The sequence below is a fragment of the Coregonus clupeaformis genome, chromosome 5 (genome assembly GCF_020615455.1).
Source record: "Coregonus clupeaformis isolate EN_2021a chromosome 5, ASM2061545v1, whole genome shotgun sequence".
NCBI lineage: Eukaryota > Metazoa > Chordata > Actinopteri > Salmoniformes > Salmonidae > Coregonus > Coregonus clupeaformis.
This window is the reverse complement of record NC_059196.1, coordinates 31,910,893-31,934,014: the sequence shown is the minus strand read 5'-3', so window position 1 is coordinate 31,934,014 and position 23,122 is coordinate 31,910,893. Positions and strand designations below refer to the sequence as shown.

Below are 23,122 nucleotides of genomic sequence, written 5' to 3'. Positions count from 1 at the left end.
GAACACTATCGATGTCAGCAAACTGCCACGGTTCTAAGGAGAGGAAGCCGTGCACACCGTCTCCGGTTGTTCAGTTTATCGGTAGCCGAATTTCGTAAAACAGCAACTATGGAGGAGGCAAAAAATAAAGAGAAAAAGCAGTCCGAAAAGACCGAGGAAAAGGAGACTAAGCCCACCGGGAAGGACAAGGATAAAAAAGAAGAGCAAGAACTGGTGAGTTGGGGCACTTTTCTAAACATCTTGAACAAGGGAAGCAGAGCAGCGTTTTTGCCTGAGTCACTCACTGCCTGGTTGACATGGTTGAACAGGCCGAAAGCGTTGTCATTCAAAATAATAACGAACTATTTGAGTCCCCTTTATTGATGAAAAGTATGTCATGGCTGGCTAAGTACAAGGTGCCAACAATTAAGATTATTGTGTCCGACTGAAAGCGAGCTATAAAACACGTATACACCTAGCTAACGTTAGCATAGCCGCTAGCTGGCTGTGCTAGCCGGTGCTAGGTAACGTTAGTGAAATTAACTACCGATAGGTAATCTAAAAGTTAGCGAAGTAGTTAGCCAGCCAAGTTACAATAATGTAACGTTAGCTAGCTAAATAACGTTAGTGTTGCATTGTAAACAGTTCGTTATCTCAGTTCGCTAATGTTGTTAGCTGGTTAACGGTTAGCTACAGTACAGTACAGTAGCTAGTAACTTTGCAACTGCAGTAAATTAACCTGCCTGTCGTTATCAGATTGTATTTTTGAGACCGTCAGTGTAGCTACCTATATTTGTCATGATCAGTGATCTTTGATTGCGAGGTGGGTTTAGTTATTACGTGTTATTTGTTTAGCTAGTTATTTACATGTATGGGTTTTTAAACTTATTAGCGAGTACATTAACATTAGCCAATTTCAGACACAATAAAAATGGAGGCAACGTTACCGACATAGCTAGTTATCAGGGCAACCCTACCATCAGTCGACAATGGTATAGGACCGGTGTATGACAGAATGCTCCAATATCTAGCAGTTAGCAAATTGCAGAGCCTTTTATTGCAGTAGTTTCCTGTTGGAAGAACAGTCCTTTTACTGTTTACTGTGCAGGGTTCGGTTATTCAATTTCCCAACATGGCATGTTGAATCTGTCATACTGTAATGTCAGTTCCTCTATTCTCTCTCCAGTCTGATGAGGACAAACAACTGCAAGAAGAGCTGGAGATGATGGTGGAGAGACTTGGTGTGAGTACCACTACCACAAGAACTGCTAAACCTCAAGTCTGGTTTTGCTTTGGACTCTCTGGGACTATAGCTTATTACATTATTATTTTTTACTGTACATAAGGCGTTAGTATGGAGAGTCAGTCATTTACACACACTGCATTAAGTCTTTGGTGATTATGCATATAAAATTACATTCTTTGTACTTATGCAATGTACACACCACCCCCTTTCTCTCTCTCTCACCCACCCACAGGAGACGGACACGTCTCTGTACCGGCCTGCTCTAGAGGAGCTGCGCAGGCAGATCCGCTCCTCCACCACTTCCATGACCTCTGTGCCTAAGCCCCTGAAGTTCCTGCGGCCACACTATGGCAAGCTCAAAGAGATCTACGAGGGCATGGCGCCTGGCGAGAACAAGGTGCTAAATGGCTAACTGTGAGAGTGGGGAAAACAGAAGACTGTCTCAACCACTGTATTGCTTCCTTTCCCTGTCTGCTTTTACTTTATAAGCAGAAAATATGGATGGATTTATTTTACAATGTTACTGGAGATACAGAAAATTAAACAAGTATAGATACAGTTGAAGTCGGAAGTTTACATACACCTTAGCCAAATACATTTAAACTCAGTTTTTCACAATTCCTGACATTTTAATCCTAGTAAATATTCCCAGTCTTAGGTCAGTTAGGATCACCACTTTATTTTAAGAATGTGAAATGTCAGAATAATAGTAGAGAGTGATTTATTTCAGCTTTTATTTCTTTCATCACATTCCCAGTGGGTCAGAAGTTTACATATACTCAATTAGTATTTGGTAGCATTGCCTTTAAATTGTTTAACTTGTGTCAAATGTTTCGGGTAGCCTTCCACAAGCTTCCCACAATAAGTTGGGTGAATTTTGGCCCATTCCTCCTGACAGAGCTGGTATAACTGAGTCAGGTTTGTAGGCCTCCTTGCTCGAACACGCTTTTTCAGTTCTGCCCACAAATGTTCTATAGGATTGAGGTCAGGGCTTTGTGATGTCCACTCCAATACCTTGACTTAGTTGTCCTTAAGCCATTTTTCCACAACTTTGGAAGTATGCTTGGGGTCATTGTCCATTTGGAAGACCCATTTGCGACCAAGCTTTAACTTCCTGACTGATGTCTTGAGATGTTGCATCAATATATCCATATAATTTTCCTTCCTCATGATGCCATCTATTTTGTGAAGTGCACCAGTCCCTCCTGCAGCAAAGCACCCCCACAGCATGATGCTGCCACCCCCGTACTTCACGGTTGGGAGGGTGTTCTTCGGCTTGCAAGCAACCCCCTTTTTCCTCCAAACATAACAAAGGTCATTATGGCCAAACAGTTCTATTTTTGTTTCATCAGACCAGAGGACATTTCTCCAAAAAGTACGATCTTTGTCCCCATGTGCAGTTGCAAACCGTAGTCTGGCTTTTTTTTGGCGGTTTTGTAGCAGTGGCTTCTTCCTTGCTGAGCGGCCTTTCAGGTTATGTCGATATAGGACTCATTTTACTGTGGATATAGATACTTTTGTACCTGTTTCCTCCAGCATCTTCACAAGGTCCTTTGCTGTTCTGGGATTGATTTGCACTTTTCGCACCAAAGTACGTTCATCTCTAGGAGACAGAACGTGTCTCCTTCCTGAGCGGTATACTTGCGTACTATTGTTTGTACAGATGAACGTGGTACCTTCAGGCGTTTGGAAATTGCTCCCAAGGTTGAACCTTTCTTTTCATTTTCCCATGATGTCAAGCAAAGAGGCACTGAGTTTGAAGGTAGGCCTTGAAATACATCCACAGGTACACCTCCAATTGACTCAAATGATGTCAATTAGGCTAAAGCCATGACATCATTTTCTGGAATTTTCCAAGCTGTTTAAAGGCACAATCAACTTAGTGTATGTATAATTCTGACCCACTGGAATTGTGATACAGTGAATTATAAGTGAAATAATCTGTCTGTAAACAATTGTTGGAAAAATTACTTGTGTCATGCACAAAGTAGATGTCCTAACTGACTTGCCAAAACTATTTTTTTATTTTTTATTTAACCAGGTAAGCCAGTTGAGAACAAGTTCTCATTTACAACTGCGACCTGGCCAAGATAAAGCAAAGCAGTGCGATTTAAAAACAACAACACAGAGTTACATATGCGGTAAACAAAACATAAAGTCAAAAATACAAACAGAAAATATATATACAGTGTGTGCGAATGTAGTAAGTTATGGAGGTAAGGCAATATAGTGCAAAATAGTTACAATTTCGTATTAACACTGGAAAGATAGATGTGCAAAATATGATGTGCAAATAGAGATACTGGGGTGCAAAATAAATAACAATATGGGGATGAGGTAGTTTGGTGGGCTAATTTCAGAATGGCTGTGTACAGGTGCAGTGATCTGTAAGCTGCTCTGACAACTGACACTTAAAGTTAGTGAGGGAGATAAGAGTCTCCAGCTTCAGAGATTTTTGCAGTTCGTTCCAGTCATTGGCAGCAGAGAACTGGAAGGAATGGCGGCCAAAGGAGGTGTTGGCTTTGGGGATGACCAGTGAGATATACCTGCTGGAGCGCAGACTACGGGTGGGTGTTGCTATGGTGACCAGTGAGCTATGGTAAGACGAGCAGTGATTTATAGATTACCTGGAGCCAGTGGGTTTGGCGACGAATATGTAGTGAGGGCCAGCCAACAAGAGCGTACAGGTCACAATGGTGGGTAGTATATGGGGCTTTGGTGACAAAACGGATGGCACTGTGATAGACTACATCCAATTTGCTGAGTAGAGTGTTGGAGGCTATTTTGTAAATGACATCGCCGAAGTCAAGGATCGGTAGGATAGTCAGTAATACGAGGGCATGTTTGGCAGCATGAGTGAAGGAGGCTTTGTTGCGAAATAGGAAGCCGATTCTAGATCTAACTTTGGATTGGAGATTCTTAATGTGAGTCTGGAAGGAGAGTTTACAGTCTAACCAGACACCTAGGTATTTGTAGTTGTCCACATACTCTAGGTCAGACCCGTCGAGAGTAGTGATTCTAGTCGGGTGGGCGGGTGCAAGCAGCATTCGGTTGAAGAGCATGCATTTAGTTTTACTAGTGTTTAAGAGCAGTTGAAAAACTATAGTTTGTTAACAAGAAATTTGTGAAGTGGTTGAAAAACAAGTTTTAATGACTCCAACCTAAGTGTATGTAAACTTCTGACTTCAACTGTACCTAGTATATTGGACATCGCAGATCTGGATGGCACTAGGGATTCATGTTCAGATGGACCCATCATAACTGTCATTATAGAAACGTCTAGCTAACTCCTGTCTGTTTTGTTTTGCAGAGTTTCTGTGCGGACGTAGTGTCGGTCTTGGCCATGACAATGAGTGGGGAGCGGGAGTGTCTGAAGTACCGTCTGCTGGGCTCCCAGGAGGAGCTGGCGTCCTGGGGACATGAATACGTCAGGTAGGATACGGGACACCAATTCAAACGTCTAACAACACACACGGGTGAATCCTACCTTCTACTTAAGTAGAATTTTCACTTAGTCATGCATTGATAACAATGGAAGACTAAGTAAAAATTAGACTGAAATGGAAGTTAGGATTCACCTCAGTCATTCCATACCTGGCAGGAGTAGGCAGTTTGTTTGGTCTGACCTAGGGCTTTGACGATACCAGTATGGTGATATTTTTTTGCCTGGCAAAAATGCAAACACAAAGCAGACTGACTCTTTGGTTCTTTAAAAACCTGCTGTGTGTCAAATATTGTGTGCTATAGCTTGGAAAATAAATAAATGTGTGTCTGGATGACAACGTAAGGATGTTTCTTTCCAACATTCGGGCTGTTTCCTAAAGAAGTTAAATCTGCTTTGTGTTTTCTTTCATTTCCGCGAAACTGGTATCATCCCGGTCCTAGTCTGACCCAAACTCTGTGTGTGTGTGTGTAGGCACCTGGCGGGCGAGGTGGCCAAGGAGTGGCAGGAGGTTGAGGAGAGTGATAAGACGCAACAGGAAACTCTGCTGAAGCTGGTGAAGGAGATTGTGCCCTACAACATGGCCCACAACGCTGAGCACGAGGCCTGTGACCTGCTGATGGAGATCGAGAGGCTAGAGATGCTGGAGCTCTACATAGATGATAATGCATACGCCAAGGTCTGCCTCTACCTCACCAGGTGAGTGGACAACACACACCTTACCACATGAGGGGCAAACATATGTACCTTCACACACACAGACACGTTCAAACACCTGTACCACAGTCTGCTTCTGCCTCAACATACCTGTAGTGTGCTAACAGCAGCCTGAAGAGACAAAAGGAAGTTCCTCTCATCAGTAATCCTAAACCCCTCTGTCATCTCTCTCTTTCTCTCTCTCCATTGCAGCTGTGTGAGCTACGTCCCTGAGCCAGAGAACTCTGCCCTGTTAAAGTGTTCCCTGAACATCTTCAGGAAGTTTAACCGTTACCCAGAGGCCCTGAGGCTGGCCCTGATGCTCAACGACGTGGAACTGGTGGAGAACATCTTCACCTCCTGCAAAGACATGTAAGGACTGACACAACACCTTCGCTGCACTCTCTCTCACACTGAATTATCTCACAGCAACACTTTGGCAAAAAGTGCTACCTACAGGTAACTGCCAAATACTTGAGTAAATGAGGGATACAAAGTATATTAAAAGCAGGTGCTTCCATGGAAGCACAGGTGTGGTTCCAAAGTTAATTAATTCTTAAAAGTCTAAGCTGTTGAGGGGTGGTTCTAAGCTGACATATGGAATTGTTTTAAGATGGTCATACTATAGATCATTTATCTATTTGATTATAAATGTTCGGACCCCTGTAAGTATTGAAAACAATGTGTTTTTTAAATAAAATATTGAATTTGGCCTTTTACTACTATAGACCAGAGAAACTCGTTGAATAACACATTCATAAATGGCAAAAAAAGACAAGAAACAAGGTTTTTAAGTGTTTGTCTTATATCTAGGAGGTAAAAAAAGCTCAGGAAATGTATATATACTTTTTAACACATTTAACCCTTTTTTTTGGGTAGGCACAAACCTACCTACCTTCATACCTCCATTCATAAAAATAAAAAACCGGTACCGGTTACGTTCAGACGACTCCCATGTACTTGGGGGGGTCGTAGAGCAAAACGGAGAACACTATCGTGTTCATGAGATTCTCCCCTTTCCATTGAGTGGTCATAGTAGGTTGCTACAGACGTTTTTGTGAGAAGATTTTTGGGATGTCTCATGGTCTGACCAACACCGCTCCAGCTCTGCCACCTTTCACCGCAGATGCGGACGTGCGACATCGGCGGATGAGGTGGATTGAGATGCATCTAATGCAAAAAAACGAATATATCTATAGCTTAAACTGAGGGATTTTGATGGGGATTGTTTTATTATGTTACTTAGATTGACGCAATTAAAACATCTCATCATGCTTAGGGTTGCCCATTATTTTGGCTACCATGGCTAGAAGAGATCTTAGTGACTTTGAAAGAGGGGTCTCAAAGGAGCATAGGGGGTTTAAAGAGGTGTGTGTGTGTGTGTGTGTCTCCGTCACCATATCTCAATCCAGTTGAACACTTATGGGAGATTCTGGAGCGGCACCTGAGACAGCGTTTTTCCATCAACAAAACACAAAATTATGGAATTTCTCATGGAATAAATGGCATCCCTCCAATAGCGTTCCAGACACTTGTAAAATCTATACCAAGGCGCATTGAAGCTGTTCTGGCAGCTCGTGGTGGCCCAACACCCTATTACGACACTATGTTGGTGTTTCCCTTATTTTGGCAGTTCCCTGTATAACCTATAGTGGTAAACAGTTTTCTTTCTAGTCATTATTCACATTTTCAACTGACCGTCATTGGGAATGCATTCAGCAGTGTGTTCCGTAGTTAATGATGTGCTTGAAGAGTTGACCGTTTAGTGGGTGTTTCCTGTAGCGTGATCCAAAAGGAGATGGCCTTCATGCTGGGCCGACACGGCATGTTCCTGGAGCTCAACGAGGACGTGGAGGACTACGAGGACCTGACGGAGATCATGTCTAACGTCCAGCTCAACAGCAACTTCCTGGCCCTGGCCCGAGAGGTGAGGAGAGGAGAGAGGGAGGGTTAGAGGAGGGTAGATGGGTAGACTACTAGAGAGAGGGGAGTGGGTTGGAAGAGTGTGAGACTGTTTAGAGCAGGAGTGAGGACAGTGGGAACTGAGTGTATGTTGGAGAGGGGGAGAAGGTGTTTAGAGTAGGGCTAAGGAGAGAGGACGAGTAGAGATGAGTCAGAGGACCGTTCTCTATTTGATATTGTTGAGAGGGGGAAATGGAGGAGGCTTGAAGAAGGTACTAAGAGGCGAGTGAAAGAGTTGTGTGGGGGTCAGGGTGGGAGAATAATGGATAATGGTGCATAGAGTGAGAGAAGAGATAAGGCTGGAGGATAATGAACTGCTGGCTGGTCTAGTGAATAAACCAATTAGTGAAAGAGATGAAGCGAGCCAGTAACACACTGTTCCCTTTCTTTACAGTTGGACATCATGGAACCCAAAGTCCCAGATGACATCTACAAAACCCACCTGGAGAACAACCGTGAGTTCTCCTTCACTACAGCAGCACACTAATTGTCCTGGTCGTGTTATATCACACTCCTCTTTCCTCATCCTCCCTCTCATCATGCCATCTTCTCTCTGTCAGGGTTTGGAGGAAGTGGTTCCCAGGTGGACTCTGCTCGTATGAACCTGGCCTCCTCGTTTGTCAACGGCTTCGTCAACGCAGGGTTCGGACAGGACAAGCTGCTCACAGACGACGGCAACAAATGGCTGTACAAGAACAAAGATCATGGTGAGAAACCCACACACAGTCTCCCATCCCTGTCAAACTGGGCTCATGATTCACATTTGGTGCATTTGACTGAACATTTTTAATGTTTGGGGGTTCGACAGTGAATACCAGTCTCATGAATCTAGGATTCTTAGCAGCAACTTAATGCTAATCCTTAATTGCAAGCACAGTAACAAAAATAACATATTGCTGTTATGTAAATGTTGATGCTAATTCTGTGTTTCTCTCCAGGTATGATGAGTGCTGCAGCCTCTCTGGGGATGATCCTGCTGTGGGATGTGGACGGTGGTCTGACACAGATAGACAAGTACCTCTACTCCTCAGAGGACTACATTAAGGTCAGCACACACACTGACCCTCTTACCAAACACCCTGCATTAAAACCTCCTCCCCGCAACCTTCACAGCATCCAGAAAAGCCCTAAACATCCTATTAATGTAGATATGTCTCCCTCTCTTTCTCGTCCCTCCTCTCTCTCCCTGTAGTCGGGGGCCCTCCTGGCTTGTGGCATAGTGAACTCTGGGGTGAGGAACGAGTGTGACCCGGCCCTGGCCTTGCTGTCAGACTACGTCCTCCACAACAGCAACATCATGCGGATAGGAGCCATCTTCGGGTAAGGAGAGAAGGAAATGTGTGTTCAGTCCCAAATCAACCCCTAGCCACTACTGCCTGACACCTCTTACACATGAAAGACCTTCATTGAGGTCTGTTTAGTCCTTTCTTAACACAGTGTAATCTCTGCCTGTGAAAAGTACTTGTTTTAGGTAGGGTTTGTCCCCCTGACCTTCCCCTCTATCTTCAGCCTGGGCCTGGCGTACGCTGGCTCGAACCGCGAGGACGTCCTCTCTCTGCTGCTGCCCGTCATGGTAGACTCCAAGTCCAGCATGGAGGTACTCTGTGTGTGTGTGTGTGTGTGTGTGTGTGTGTGTGTGTGTGTGTGTGTGTGTGTTAGTTCCACAGTTTGTCTGGGTTTAAGTCAAGTACACATCCACACTCATTAAACCCAGCTCACTGTCCCATGTTACGTGTCTTGTCACACACACTCAGGTGGCAGGTGTGACCGCGCTGGCGTGCGGTATGATCGCGGTGGGCTCGTGTAATGGTGACGTCACCTCCACCATCGTCCAGACCATCATGGAGAAGAGTGAGCTGGAGCTGAAAGACACATATGCCCGCTGGCTGCCGCTGGGCCTGGGCCTCAACCACCTGGGTAAAGGGGAGGCCATTGAGACCACCCTGGCAGCGCTGCAGGTGGTGCCTGAGCCCTTCCGCAGCTTCGCCAACACACTGGTGGACGTCTGTGCCTACGCAGGTCAGTCTCATCATAGCTCCAGCTTTATCATTTTGTCTCCCAATTGTCTTTTGTTTTTTTATTTGATTGACATATAATGTATTTATACAGGTGATCTCATTGGGATTTACAAGAGATGGCTTTCCTATATTTATCTCTTGTTTCCCGCCATGCCAGGTTCTGGTAACGTACTGAAGGTGCAGCAGCTGCTCCACATCTGCAGTGAGCACTATGAAGCCAAGGAGAAGGAGGAGGAAAAAGACAAGAAGGACAAGAAGGACAAAGACAAGAAGGAGAGTGCAGCCGACATGGGCTCCCACCAGGTATGCCAGGCTTCTGTTAATGAAGCGGTGTCAGGTAGCCTAGCGTTTTAAGAGCGTTGGGCCAGTAACCGAAAGGTCGCCGGTTTGAATCTCCGAGCCGACTAGGTGAAAAATCGGTTGGTGCCCTTGAGCAAGGCACTTAACCCTAATTGCGCCTGTAAGTCGCTCTGGATAAGAGCGTCTGCTAAATGACAAAATGTAAAATATAATCAAATGAGTGGTATGAATGAAGATTTGATATTTAACTAATCTGCTCTCTGCTTCCCCCTCCCAGGGTGTGGCTGTCTTGGGTATTGCACTCATTGCCATGGGAGAAGAGATTGGCTCAGAGATGGCACTACGGGCGTTTGGACACCTGGTCAGTATAACCTCTGACCTGTTCACTCCATTTGGCTTCAACACATTTTCAGGACATGTTAGGGGTTGATTTGGCCCCTGTCTCTTTCACTCGATCCGACCATCCCACGTCAAACTGTTTTTCTCTTTCTCTCTCCATTGTGTTTTCCTTCTCCACCTCACTCACTCTCCTAGTTGCGGTATGGAGAGCCTACTCTGAGGCGTGCGGTGCCTCTGGCCTTGGCCCTGATCTCCGTGTCGAATCCTCGCCTCAACATCCTGGACACACTCAGCAAGTTCTCCCATGATGCTGACCCAGAGGTCTCCCACAACTCCATCTTTGCCATGGGCATGGTGGGCAGCGGTGAGTGGGCCCTGGCATTACTGGTTAATGGGCTCTATTGTGTGCCTGCTGTCTGGAACCCAATCAGTCAGTGGCTTCATTATTATATTGAGATGTTCAAAGTTATTTTGATTTGCCTCACTAAGTTATCACAATGTTCCTCTGTAATTATTCCTCGTCCTTGAATAAGAAACAGACCGTATAACTGTGAATTCACTGTGCCAGATGACAAAGTATGAGACCTTCTATACTGACTGCGTCTCAAGCTGTGGTTGGTTGCCATGAGGACTCACGGCTCCATCTCTCTGTCCGCAGGAACAAACAATGCCCGCCTGGCTGCCATGCTGAGGCAGCTGGCTCAGTACCATGCCAAAGACCCCAACAACCTCTTCATGGTCCGACTGGCACAGGTGGGTAGCAAAAAGAGGTTCCGCTCTGGCACTCTAACCTGTGTGTTAGAGAGAGAGTATGTGTCTCTGTGTCTCTAAACGCTTGCTCTGTGCCATGTCCACAGGGTCTGACTCACCTGGGTAAAGGGACATTGACGCTGTGTCCGTACCACAGTGACAGGCAGCTGATGAGTCAGGTAGCCGTGGCCGGACTACTCACTGTCCTCGTCTCCTTCCTTGACGTTAAGAACAGTGAGTCCTTTCTCATTGCTCTACCTACTTCACCATTCCTTTTTATTTGCCTCTCCCTCCCCCCCATATTTCCACATCCTTGTGTTTTAGGGTTGGGGGTGATGTCCATTTCTGTTGTCATTTGAGGAAGTGAACTGAATTTCAATGTATGGATGGAAAATTCCACATAGAAAACAATTAGCAATTGTTCAACTCCTGAATGGCATTGGCCTTTGCCCAGCTAGTTTCATTGTCCTCCTTTTATGTTGGTTAGTAAGTCTGCTGAATGTCTTAACCTGGGTCTGAGTGTTTGGCTGTTTGTGTTGACATCACCCCCTGCTGTTTCCTGTGTGTGCTCCAGTAATCCTGGGGAAGTCTCACTACGTTCTCTATGGCCTGGTGGCTGCCATGCAGCCCCGTATGCTGGTCACCTTTGACGAGGAGCTGAGGCCGCTGCCCGTGTCCGTCAGGGTTGGACAGGTAAGGACTGCTGCTCACACTATGCTCTTTAATAAGAGCCTGGGTGATTAGCTTCATATTCAAAATATAATGCTAGTTGAGGATGTAGCTAGATGGTGTGACGAAGGCCGAAAAGTCAGCACGATATGACGCGATGCTTTGCAAGTGAAATGTGCTGGAGATTCTTTTCATTTTAACTATGGTTGAACATCTCTAATGCAAAGTAACGTCTAGATGTGCAAGTGCTTTTTAATCTCAAGATTAGGATGTAATGCCATAAGATGGTAGAGTGGGTTCGGCCTCATGGTTCATGTATGTAATTGGTCTATAGGCGGTGGACGTGGTTGGCCAGGCCGGTAAGCCCAAAGCCATCACAGGTTTCCAGACCCACACCACGCCGGTGCTCCTGGCTCACGGAGAGAGGGCAGAGCTGGCCACAGAGGAGTACCTCCCTGTCACCCCTATCCTGGAGGGCTTTGTCATTCTCCGCAAGAACCCCAACTACGATGCCTAGATTGCCCCCTATTGTCCTCCCCTGGTACCCACATTGGTAGCCCTCCCTGGCTCTTTTAGACCACATATTTTACTACTTTATTCCATGTCAGAAAAGAGCCAGGAAGGCCTACCCCTTTCTCTTGTCAACAGCTTCTCTCCATCTGTGAAACTATATGGTTGCGTTCTGGGTGTTCAAACTGACTGGAGCAGGGAGTAGGACCTCATTCACACTCTTAGATTGGTTTATTTGTTCTGATCTAGGATCAGTTCCTGGTAAATACATTAAACCAGCTCTTTCAGGCTCCACAAATATATAACTGATCTAGGGTCAGCTGTCAGGAGGGAACTGTGATCAGCATCTCCCTGTTTCTCATTCAGCCTTCAAAGCTACCTTTTACACAGGCAGCCCAATTTTTATATTTTTTCCACTAATTGGTCTTTTGATCAATGACATCAGATCATTTTCAGAGCAGGTCTGATTGGTCAAAAGACCAATTAGTGGAAAAAATATCAGAATTAGGCTGCCTGTGTAAATGCAGCCCTAGTGATGAACAACAATCTCAGTCAGTCTCCCACAATAGTACAACCGGTTTCTCTTTCCCACCCATGACAACCTACTTTTTGTAATTAGAGCATGGAAAATGTGTCCTCATCATTCAGTTTTTGTTGGTTTTGTTACAGTACTGTAAAAGGTTAAAATAATAAACGTTTCAGATCCACTTGGTGGAATTGTCTATCACTGGGTCTGTTCTTTGTCTGTTATATCTGAGGGACAAGTTTCTGAAATATACTTTTTTTTTTAATGACATTTAATAACACAGCCTGCAGATCTGGATGGCTAATTATGAAACTGCGCAGTGGAGAGGTACTGAGGTGAGGTTGGTCATGAACCCTCACTGCAGCAGAGGTTCTGAATACTTACTTGCTGGATGTTGCAGACAATTGTATGTATTGTATGGAACATTTGAAATACACATTTAAGTTAAGTAAATGCATTTAAACACTGATACATTTGACATATCTTGATTAATTTTTCAGACCGCACACTGACCTCATCACAGACAAGACTCTGGCCATGCCCATGCGAGCAAAAGCAACCATCTAACCGTAGTGATGAATTTGTTTTATTGTGCGTGTATGAATTAGTTTAATATTACACGAATACTGTACTGCACATTAGTTTGTGGTTTGTCGTTTTAACTAAAACGTGTAGCTAGAATCACACCGGCGTCCCTGTCACATGACTGATTAAACCGGAATTTGGCTACCGGCTTCCGGGACCGCCCATTCCGTCCGACTGCGGACTGAAGGAGAGAAAGGTAAATGTTATGGTTTCCATCTATACTCTTTGCTAATTCAGAATTGTGTGAGAAACCAAGAGACAATCCGCGCTTTTAAAATTGACATTAAACCCAGTAGATCGATCTGGGGGCTCGAGCTGTGTCTCCTTTCCCAGACTGTGATTTTGCCACTGTTAGCCCAACCAACCCACACCCCAAAAAGGGATAGGACACCCCCTTCCTAGGAGGTGATAAACGTTATCTTATTAAGGAGAATTGACGAAGGCAGGAGATCGACAGAACCGAAAACAACCATTTGAATCCCTTTATTAGCTAGCTGGCTAACTAATACCCTTCAAAAACGTTTAGCTAATTTCTGGTAAGTAATCTACTATATGTAGCTAGCGCTAGCCGGCTAACTAACTGTCTTGACATTTTGGTAATGATTTGTGGTAGCTAGCTAACGTTAGTTGGATTTGTTGTTAGCTTAGCTAGTTAACGTTATGAGAAACTGTCCCATAATTTGTTCGGTGTGTGGGTGAATGGCCCCGTGTAGTTCAGTTGGTAGAGCATGGCGCTTGCAACGGGTTCGTTTCCCACGGGGGGCCAGTATGAAAAGTCGCTCTGGATAAGAGCGTTTGCTAAATGACTTAAATGTAAATTAATGATTACTTGTTTTCGGTAGCAGATTTTATGCCATATCAGTTTACTTTATTCTTGAGAAATGGTCATTGAACCCAATCGTTCCTGCCCTTAAACAAATATTGTCGTTTTGAAACTGCACGTAAAAATGCAGTAACTGAAGTCGACTTATTTAGGAAGCAGTATTTGCAACATACTGCAGTTATACGGCAGTGCGTTAATATACTGCACTCTGACTGCAATCTTTTTTCGTAAGCGTGGTAATGTTATAGTTGAAGTACCGGTAGTTAGATGGTTGAGGATGCATCATTTTGTCACCTTCCCAGTCTGCACGGCTGTGTGTTGTAGCTAGCTAACACTGTGGTTATTTGGTGCTTCCAAGACAACTGGGAATTCGGAAAAAAGAGGTCGAATAATGACGTCAGTGATCTTCAGGTCGGAGCTCTAAAAAGATTCGAGTTTCCGACTTGGTTGACCATTCAAAACGATTTGTCCAGTCAGTGGTCGTTTTTAGTCACCGAATTCCCAGTTGTCTTGAATGCACTGAAGTCGGAGATTTGAGTTCTGTTGTTTTGAAGGCGGCACATGGCCCACATACAGTTGAAGTCAGAAGTATACATACACCTTAGCCAAATACATTTAAACTACGTTTTTCACAATTCCTGACATTTAATCCTAGTAAAAAGTCCCTGTTTTAGGTCAGTTAGGATCACCACTTTATTTTAAGAATGTGAAATGTCAGAATAATTGTAGAGAATTATTTAATTCAGCTTTTATTTATTTTATCACATTCCCAGTGGGTCAGAAGTTTACATACACTCAATTAGTATTTGGTAGCATTGCCTTTAAAATGTTTAACTTGGGTCAAACGTTTCAGGTAGCCTTCCACAAGCTTCCCACAATAAGTTGGGTGAATTTTGGCCCATTCCTCCTGACAGAGCTGGTGTAACTGAGTCAGGTTTGTAGGCCTCCTTGCTCGAACACACTTTTTCTATAGGATTGAGGTCAGGGCTTTGTGATGGCCACTCCAATACCTTGACTTAGTTGTCCTTAAGCCATTTTGCCACATCTTTGGAAGTATGCGTGGGGTCATTGTCCATTTGGAAGACCCATTTGCGACCAAGCTTTAACTTCCTGACTGATGTCTTGAGATGTTGCATCAATATATCCACATAATTTTCCTTCCTCATGGTGCCATCTATTTTGTGAAGTGCACCAGTCCCTCCTGCAGCAAAGCACCCCCACAGCATGATGCTGCCACCCCCGTGCTTCATGGTTGGGATGGTGTTCTTCGGCTTGCAAGCAACCCCCTTTTTCCTCCAAACATAACGATGGTCATTATGGCCAAACAGTTCTATTTTTGTTTCATCAGACTAGAGGACATTTCTCCAAAAAGTACGATATTTGTCCCATGTGCAGTTGCAAACAGTATTCTGGCTTTTTAATGGCGGTTTTGGAGCAGTGGCTTCTTCCTTGCTGAGCGGCCTTTCAGGTTATGTCGATATAGGACTCGTTTTACTGTGGATATAGGTAATTTTGTACCTGTTTCCTTCTGCATCTTCACAAGGTCCTTTGCTGTTGTTCTGGGATTGATTTGCACTTTTGGCACCAAAGTACGTTAATCTCTTGGAGACAGAACGCATCTCCTTCCTGAGCGGTATGACAGCTGCGTGGTCCCATGGTGTTTATACTTGCGTACTATTGTTTGTACAGATGAACGTGGTACCTTCAGGCATTTGGAAATTGCTCCCAAGGAAGAACCAGACTTGTGGAGGTCTACACATTTTTTTCCTGAGGTCTTGGCTGATTTTCTTTGAAGGTAGGCCTTGAAATACATCCACAGGTACACCTCCAATTGACTCAAATGATGTCAATTAGCCTATCAGAAGCTTCTAAAGCCATGACATCATTTTCTGGATTTTTCCAAGCTGTTTAAAGGCACAGTCAATTTAGTGTATGTAAACTTCTGACCCACTGGAATTGTGATACAGTGAATTATAAGTGAAATAATCTGTCTGTAAACAATTGTTGGAAAAATTACTTGTGTCATGCACAAAGTAGATGTCCTAACCGACTTGCCAAAACTATAGTTTGTTAACAAGAAATTTGTGGAGTGGTTGAAAAACGGGTTTTAATGTCTCCAACCTAAGTGTATTACATTTACATCATTTAGCAGACGCTCTTATCCAGAGCGACTTAGTGTATGTAACCTTCCGACTTCAACTGTATTTAACTGTGGCGTTTGTCATTTGACAGAGGGATATATTGTGGGATCTCGTTTTACTGAGAATATATATTACTGATGCATGGACAATGTGGTAGGATCCACATTGGCAAGTTCGTTTATCCTTGGATCCCATGCATAATGTTCATGCTCAGAGGATGACACAACATGACGAAGATGCTACCCTACGGCTGAAATGGTACAAATGCTTATCCGTTTCCGTATAGTAGTTGCCACAGAGACTGGTTTCCATCTTTTCGGTATTTGGGAGACCCCTTACTTATATATCCGCCTCGATATAAGAGAACGGAGTTGAGCGTTCCTCAGCTACATGCTTGCTAGACAGCATGTAATCATATGCAGTTTGAGCATTGTCAGTTTATGGTTTGTTATACATGTTGGCAAATTAGAAAATCTAAACCAATAAGAGAATAGAGGAGAACAAGAAGCCGGCTGCTATGTGTGCGTGCACTGTGCCACACTTGCCGCGCGCTCTAAAGCCGGAGAACCAACCACGTGGTAACTCCAAAGTGGGCTTGAGGGGGAAATGGTTGACACAAGTTAGCACAGCCTCAAAGTCAGAATTGGCTATATCGTAATATTTTTTTTTACGTTTGATTTTTCTTCTTAATTTAAGGTTAGGCATAATGTTAGCAGTGTGGTTAGGGTAAATTGTAGAAATAGGCGGGGTTTATGACTTTGACTGCTGTAACTAGTGACGTCCGAAAAAACTGTTGGAGGGACATGGCGCCGCACAGCAAAGCCATCCTACTCGCCTTATCGTCTCACGTTACCGGAGCTTGGCAGAACTGAGGGTTTGGTAGTTATCCACTCACTGTAGCATGCATGCCTGTAGCTAGCAATATTACTGTGTGTATTGTGTGACAGTCGTCAGGTCTGCCTTGTTTGTTGTTAAGTGAATTTGTAGCTATGTATGTTTTGCGTGAATGAAAAATGACCGGTGTATGGCTTGTACTGCTAATGTAGCGTAGGAAATAATACATTTGGCATTAACTCAAATGTCTGGTTTAACTGCTCCGCTATTCTGTCGTCAGGGATGTCTGACAAGATGTATTTCTGTTGTAGTAACATCTGCATTAGAGAAGCGATTACTGATATATGGCGATTACCGACACGTGAACTTGGCTGAGAACCTCGGCTCAAAATGGATGCCGCTTCAGAGCCAGCTCGTGAGCCTTGAGGAGGCAGGCGAGACATGATCCCAGATTTACCCCATTATGAATTAGTCCTCTACCAAATGCCTTGCTCTTAATAGCATTGGCTCTCATATTTAACTAGTCATGGTAAATAATAACAATAGTGGTGGAATTGTGATGATAATCAATAACCAATAACTGCTGTAGCCTGCCAAGTGTGCCACCATTGTCATTGACTAGAACCGGGGCCCACACCTGTCTGGTCCTGGGTGAAAAGGGTTAGGAAGCCCTTGTGTAGAGAATGAGATCCCCTACCTGCGATGTTCTGAAAGTTGTTGATCATCCAAATCTAATATATAGAGGGCACTGTTTATCATAACAATTCTGCTCAACAGATGTAAAGTTGTTCTTTATCACATTTCAATTTGAAATGCTCACTGGGATGGGATCTGGCTGATGGGTAGTGACTAGAATGAGGTAATCTTAGCAATAATTTTAGGGCATGACCCACCACGATACTCCAGAGCCGATTGGCCCCCAATGTTCCCGTAAGACTTGTTATATATTAAGGTATGGGTTACATAGAAACATTATATGGCAGTAACTACGCGTGCAGTCTTGAAAGGCGTCTTTCTCCTTCCTTTTCCACCACAGAAATGCATTACTTTGTATGGCACTGCCATCGGCCCATTGACCTGGCCTGGTACTGTTAAACTCTAAAGCAGGGTAACTCTTTGAACAGTTTCAAAGTTCATCCCATCTAGTGTATTTGTGCATGCCATCCAGGCAGTACAGTGCTTTTAATGCTGACTATTATGTAGGCTAAATTATATGTGAACGATGTCTGAGAATTAGAGGCTGGCAATTCAATCGTTAAGCACATGACATGTTGATGCCCCCGTTTAGACGGCAGAACAAAACATTTTGTAAACTTCCCATGATGCTACCATTCACAGACTCACACCTAGAATTATCCACTAGTGTACACATACACCCACACACTCAACTTTTTCTGCTTTGTTAAGGCGACAGCCTGAGTCTTAGGCCTCTGTGCTCCCACCCTCACTAGGTCATGTGGTCTATGTTGGAGTTATGCATCGGTCTCTGTTGCACTGGTGGTTGAACATGAACGACCCCTGCCCCACACACATTCACCCCCCCTCTATCTGCTGCCTGTCAGGCCAGCTCGGATGACTGGACCTGGTGGGTGTGGTCTCGGCTGGGTTTCACACATCCCCTTTCCCTTCAACCCCTTGTCCCTTAGGCTATCCTGCTTGGTCAGTTCTGCACTGCAGCACTATTGCTGCGGGAGTAGGATACATATTTAGTATGCACACACTTAATGCTGCCGGAATAGGAGGTGATTGAGATATATGGTCATCGCTGTTTGCTCGTCAGGGAACTCAACTCTAGCCTTCATGTGAAGTGCTCCCCCATCCTTGCCAAGGGAGCAGTTTTAGGCCTCTGCTATAGGGTGTAGCCCAGGGTCCCATTTGATAAACATGTCTCCCCCTCAGGGTGAAGCAGTTTTTCAGTAGCTGTCTTGTTGTCAGTTTGAGTGTGTCAGGGTGAGCACAGGGAGCCCCTCTAAAGGGCTCTATTCAAACAAAGGTGATGGAGGTCCGTTTGCATCACTACGTAGTTCTACGTACATTTGTGTGGCTGAAGTTTTGGAACTTGACGCAAACAGACCTCTGTTGGCTCCTTTTGCGTAGACTGTGGAGAGCCCTTGATAGCTCCGGAGTGTCAACTCAGCACAAACTCACTTTCTGTCTCTGAACTTAATCAACCAGAGCCTCCTTTTTAGAGACATTGCTGTTTCCCTTCTAACTCCCCCACCGGTCTGAGGGTGTGGTAGCGTCGGTGGAAAATGTCTATTTCAACATTTCTCTAAATTTGCTGTTCCACCTGTCCATTTGAAAGGTGCTGGTTTATGTCTAGTGTGCTTTTCTCCTCTGTCTTATAGTCAGTGTTTGTGTTTTGGCTTCTTTCACCTGACAGAAGTGGAATATCCCTTCTTAGAAAAACACTGACTCAGAATGACTCAGGGCTTTTCTCCACTGCTCTTTGTGTGGCTGAGATGGAGAGAGGGTGTGTGTCTACTGTTACTTCAAGAGTGAACGGCCCCTAGGTGAAACCCAACAGATTATATCGGGACAATAGTAGTGATGGGGGGGGGAATTGATAGTTACATATCGCAATATTATTTTGGACGATATTATATCGATACTTTGACTCCAAGTATCGATTTGAAAAAGACAAAAAAATCAGGGTGTTTTCTGCAGAGAAAAGTCTTGGGCGGGCTGCCTTTGTCCAAACGGTAAACAAATAAAATAAAATATCATAATGTGTGTGTATACAGTGCATCCGGAAAGTATTCAGACCCCTTCCCGTTTTCCAAATTTTGTTACGTTAGTCTTATTCTAAATAAAACATGTTCCCTACCTATCTACACACAATACCCAATAATGACATAGCAAAAACAGGTTTGTAGAAATTTTTGCAAAGTATTAAAAATAAAAACAGAAATGCCTTATTTACATAAGTATTCAGAGCCTTTGCTATGAGACTTGAAATTGAGCTCAGGTGCATCCTCTTTCCATTGATCATCCTTGAGATGTTTCTACACCTTGGAGTCCACCTGTGGTAAATTCAATTGATTGGACATGATTTGGAAAGGCACACACCTGTCTATGTAAGGTCCCACAGTTGACAGTGCATGTCAGGGCAAAAACCAAGCCATGAGGTTGAAGGAATTGTCCCTAGAGCTCCGAGACAGGATTGTGTCGAGGCACAGATCTAGAGAAGGGTACCAAACCATTTCTGCAGCTTTGAAGGTCCCCAAGAACACAGTGGCCTCCATCATTCTTAAATGGAAGACATTTGGAACCACCAAGACTCTTCCTAGAGCTGGCCGCCCGGCCAAACTGAGCAATCGGGGGAGAAGGGCCTTGGTCAGGGAGGTGACCAAGAACCCGATGGTCACTCTGACAGAGCTCCAGAGTTCCTCTGTGGAGATGGGAGAACCTTCCAGAAGGACAACCATCTCTGCAGCACTCCACCAATCATGGTAGAGTGGCCAGACGGAAGCCACTCCTTGGTAAAAGCCACATGAAAGCCAGCTTGGAATTTGCCAAAAGGTTTCTAAATGACTCTGACCATGAGAAACAAGATTCTCTGGTCTGATGAAACCAAGATTGAACTCTTTGGCCTGAATGCCAAGCTTCACGTCTGGAGGAAACCTGGCACCGTCCCTACGGTGAAGCATGGTGTTGGCAACATCAAGCTGTGGGGATGTTTTTCAGCGGCAGGGACTGGGAGACTAGTCAGGAGTTTTAGAACTCCTACTCGTTCAAGGGTTTTACTTTATTTTTACTATTTTCTACATTGTAGAATTAACATTGAAGACATATAAACTATGAATAACACATATGGAATCATGTATTAACCAAAAAAGTGTTAAACTAATCAAAATATATTTGAGATTTGAGATTCATCAAATAGCCACCCTTTGCCTTGATGACAGCTTTGCGCACACTCTTGGCATTCTCTCAACCAGCTTCATGGGGTAGTAACCTGGAATGCATTTAAATTAACAGGTGAGATGGTTTGGGATGAGTCGGACCACAGCGTGAAGGAAAAGCAGCCAATGTGGGGACTCCTTCAAGACTGTTGGAAAAGCATTCCTGGTGAAGCTGGTTGAGAGAATGCCAAGAGTGTGCAAAGCTGTCATCAAGGCAAATGGTGGCTATTTGAAAAATCTCAAATATAGACTCCAGACCAAAGGACAAATTTCCACTGGCTTATGTCCATTGCTCGTGTTTCTTGGCCCAAGCAGGTCTCTTCTTATTATTGGTGTCCTTTAGTAGTGTTTTGTTTGCAGCAATTCGACCATGAAGGCCTAATTCGCACAGTGCCCTCTGAACAGTTGATGTTGAGATGTGTCTGTGACTTGAACTCTGTGAAGCATTTATTTGGGCTGCAATTTCTGAGGCTGGTAACTCTAATGAACTTATCCTCTGCAGCAGAGGTAACTCTGGGTCTTCCATTCCTGTGGCGGTCCTCATAAGAGCCAGTTTCATCAAAGCGCTTGATGGTTTTTGCGACTGCACTTGAAGAAACTTTCAAAGTTATTGAAATGTTCCGTATTAACTACCTTCATGTCTTAAAGTAATGATGGACTGTCCTTTCTCTTTGCTTATTTGAGCTGTTCTTGCCATAATATGGACTCGGTCTTTTACCAAATAGGGCTGTCTTCTGTATACCCCCCCCCCCCCCCACCTTGTCACAACAACTGATTGGCTCAAATGCATTAAGACAGAAATAAATTCCACAAATTAACTTTCAAGAAGGCACGCCTGTTAATTGAAATGCATTCCAGGTGACTACCTCATGAAGGTGGTTGAGAGAATGCCAAGAGTGTGCAAAGCTGTCATCAAGGCAAAGGGTGGCTATTTGAAGAATCTCAAATATAAAATATATTTTGATTTGTTTAACACTTTTTTGGTTACTACATGATTCCATATGTGTTATTTCATAGCTTTGATGCCTTCACTATTATTCTACAATGTAGGAAATAGTAAAAAATAAAGAACCCTTGAATGAGTAGGTGTTCTAAAACTTTTGACTGGTAGTTTACATATAGAATCGCAATATCATATCGGCACCTAAATATTGTGAAATCGTATCATGAGGTCCCTGGCAATTCCCAGCCTTAGACAATATGCCTGTCTCCTAGGGAATAGGATTGTATCCCCTGTGTACCAAAGCATTGTCTCTGTCATCTCAGTTGAGGGTCCAATCTTACCTTTCTCTTTCTGACAGGGCGATCAGAGGGCAGACGACCACCACGTTGGAACACCACAGAGCCTTGCTCCTAGGGCTGAACGATTAATTGCATTCGCGATAATATCGCGATTTGACTGAACGCGATTTTCTAATCGCAACGTGCGCGATTTGAGGTGGTCACGTGACGCGACTTTTCATGCTGTCCAGCGCAATGGCCTCTTGCTCGACGGAACAGTCAGAAACTGACACAGCTGATACTTTAATATCGAAGAGGAACAGCACGTCGGTGGTGTGGAACTATTTTGGTTTTAAAAAGAAGATGCTGAGCAGCGTCAGGTGTTGTGCAGAGCATGCCGTGCTCCGATTGCTACTTCACGGGGTAACACTACAAACCTGTTTCAGCACTTAAAAAATACCACAAATCAATGCATGACAGTTGTATGACCAAAATGCCGAGCATCAGTGCGCGAGACAAGCCAAATACCTCAAGACAGGGATCACTGACAGAAATGTTCGAAAGTGTCACTCCGTATGAACGTAATTCAAAACGGCACGGAGAAATCACTCGGACAATAACCGAGTTCATAGCCAAAGATATGATGCCTCTCAGCACGGTGACCAAGCCTGGGTTCATGGCATTAATACATACGCTTGATAAACGTTACAGTATACCCTCCCGCACATACTTCAGTCAGACTGCCATACCGGAGCTGTACAAAAAGTGCAAAGAGAAAGTCGCCGCGGAACTTAAAACGGTGGAGTTTTTTGCTAGCACTACTGATATGTGGTCAAGCCGCACAGCTGAGCCGTACCAGAGTCTTACAGTCCATTTTATTGATCAGAACTGTTGGATAAGTATGGCTGGCAGTGCCATACTCGTAGTGAACTTTAGTCTGTGTGGTGTGTTATTGTTGTGTACTTGAGATAAGTGAGGCTCATCTATTTTATATTATAATATTCAAATCGTTTATAAAAAATAGTTTGTCTAAATTAAAAGTGCATTTCTCATTTTTTATTTATAACTTTATTTACTTTGATTTTACAAAATATTTTCAAAGCAAATTCCTTCTTTCAGTTGTGTGAAATGTTACTGACTTGGGAGCAGTAAGATACATACAATTTAAAATTATTT

At 44.0% G+C, this 23,122-nt stretch overlaps 1 protein-coding gene and 1 long non-coding RNA gene across 2 annotated transcripts; both read left to right on the top strand.

Moving 5' to 3' along the window:
* Positions 1–13: 13 nt before the first annotated feature.
* LOC121566881 (26S proteasome non-ATPase regulatory subunit 2-like) lies at positions 14–12,635 on the top strand. The gene is made up of 20 exons (XM_041876777.1): positions 14–213; positions 1,166–1,222; positions 1,458–1,622; positions 4,536–4,657; positions 5,142–5,366; positions 5,577–5,735; positions 7,146–7,290; positions 7,720–7,780; positions 7,886–8,032; positions 8,264–8,370; positions 8,518–8,645; positions 8,835–8,922; positions 9,080–9,344; positions 9,501–9,646; positions 9,921–10,004; positions 10,178–10,346; positions 10,641–10,735; positions 10,840–10,966; positions 11,307–11,425; positions 11,736–12,635. The coding sequence occupies exons 1-20, from the start codon at positions 109–111 to the stop codon at positions 11,916–11,918; spliced, it is 2,697 nt and encodes an 898-aa protein (XP_041732711.1). The 5' UTR covers positions 14–108; the 3' UTR covers positions 11,919–12,635.
* A 3,671-nt stretch (positions 12,636–16,306) lies between these two features.
* On the top strand, positions 16,307–22,305 carry LOC123484018. Its single transcript, XR_006658393.1, has 2 exons — positions 16,307–16,865; positions 22,027–22,305. It is a non-coding gene; the product is annotated as an uncharacterized LOC123484018 (long non-coding RNA).
* The last annotated feature ends 817 nt before the right edge of the window (positions 22,306–23,122 follow it).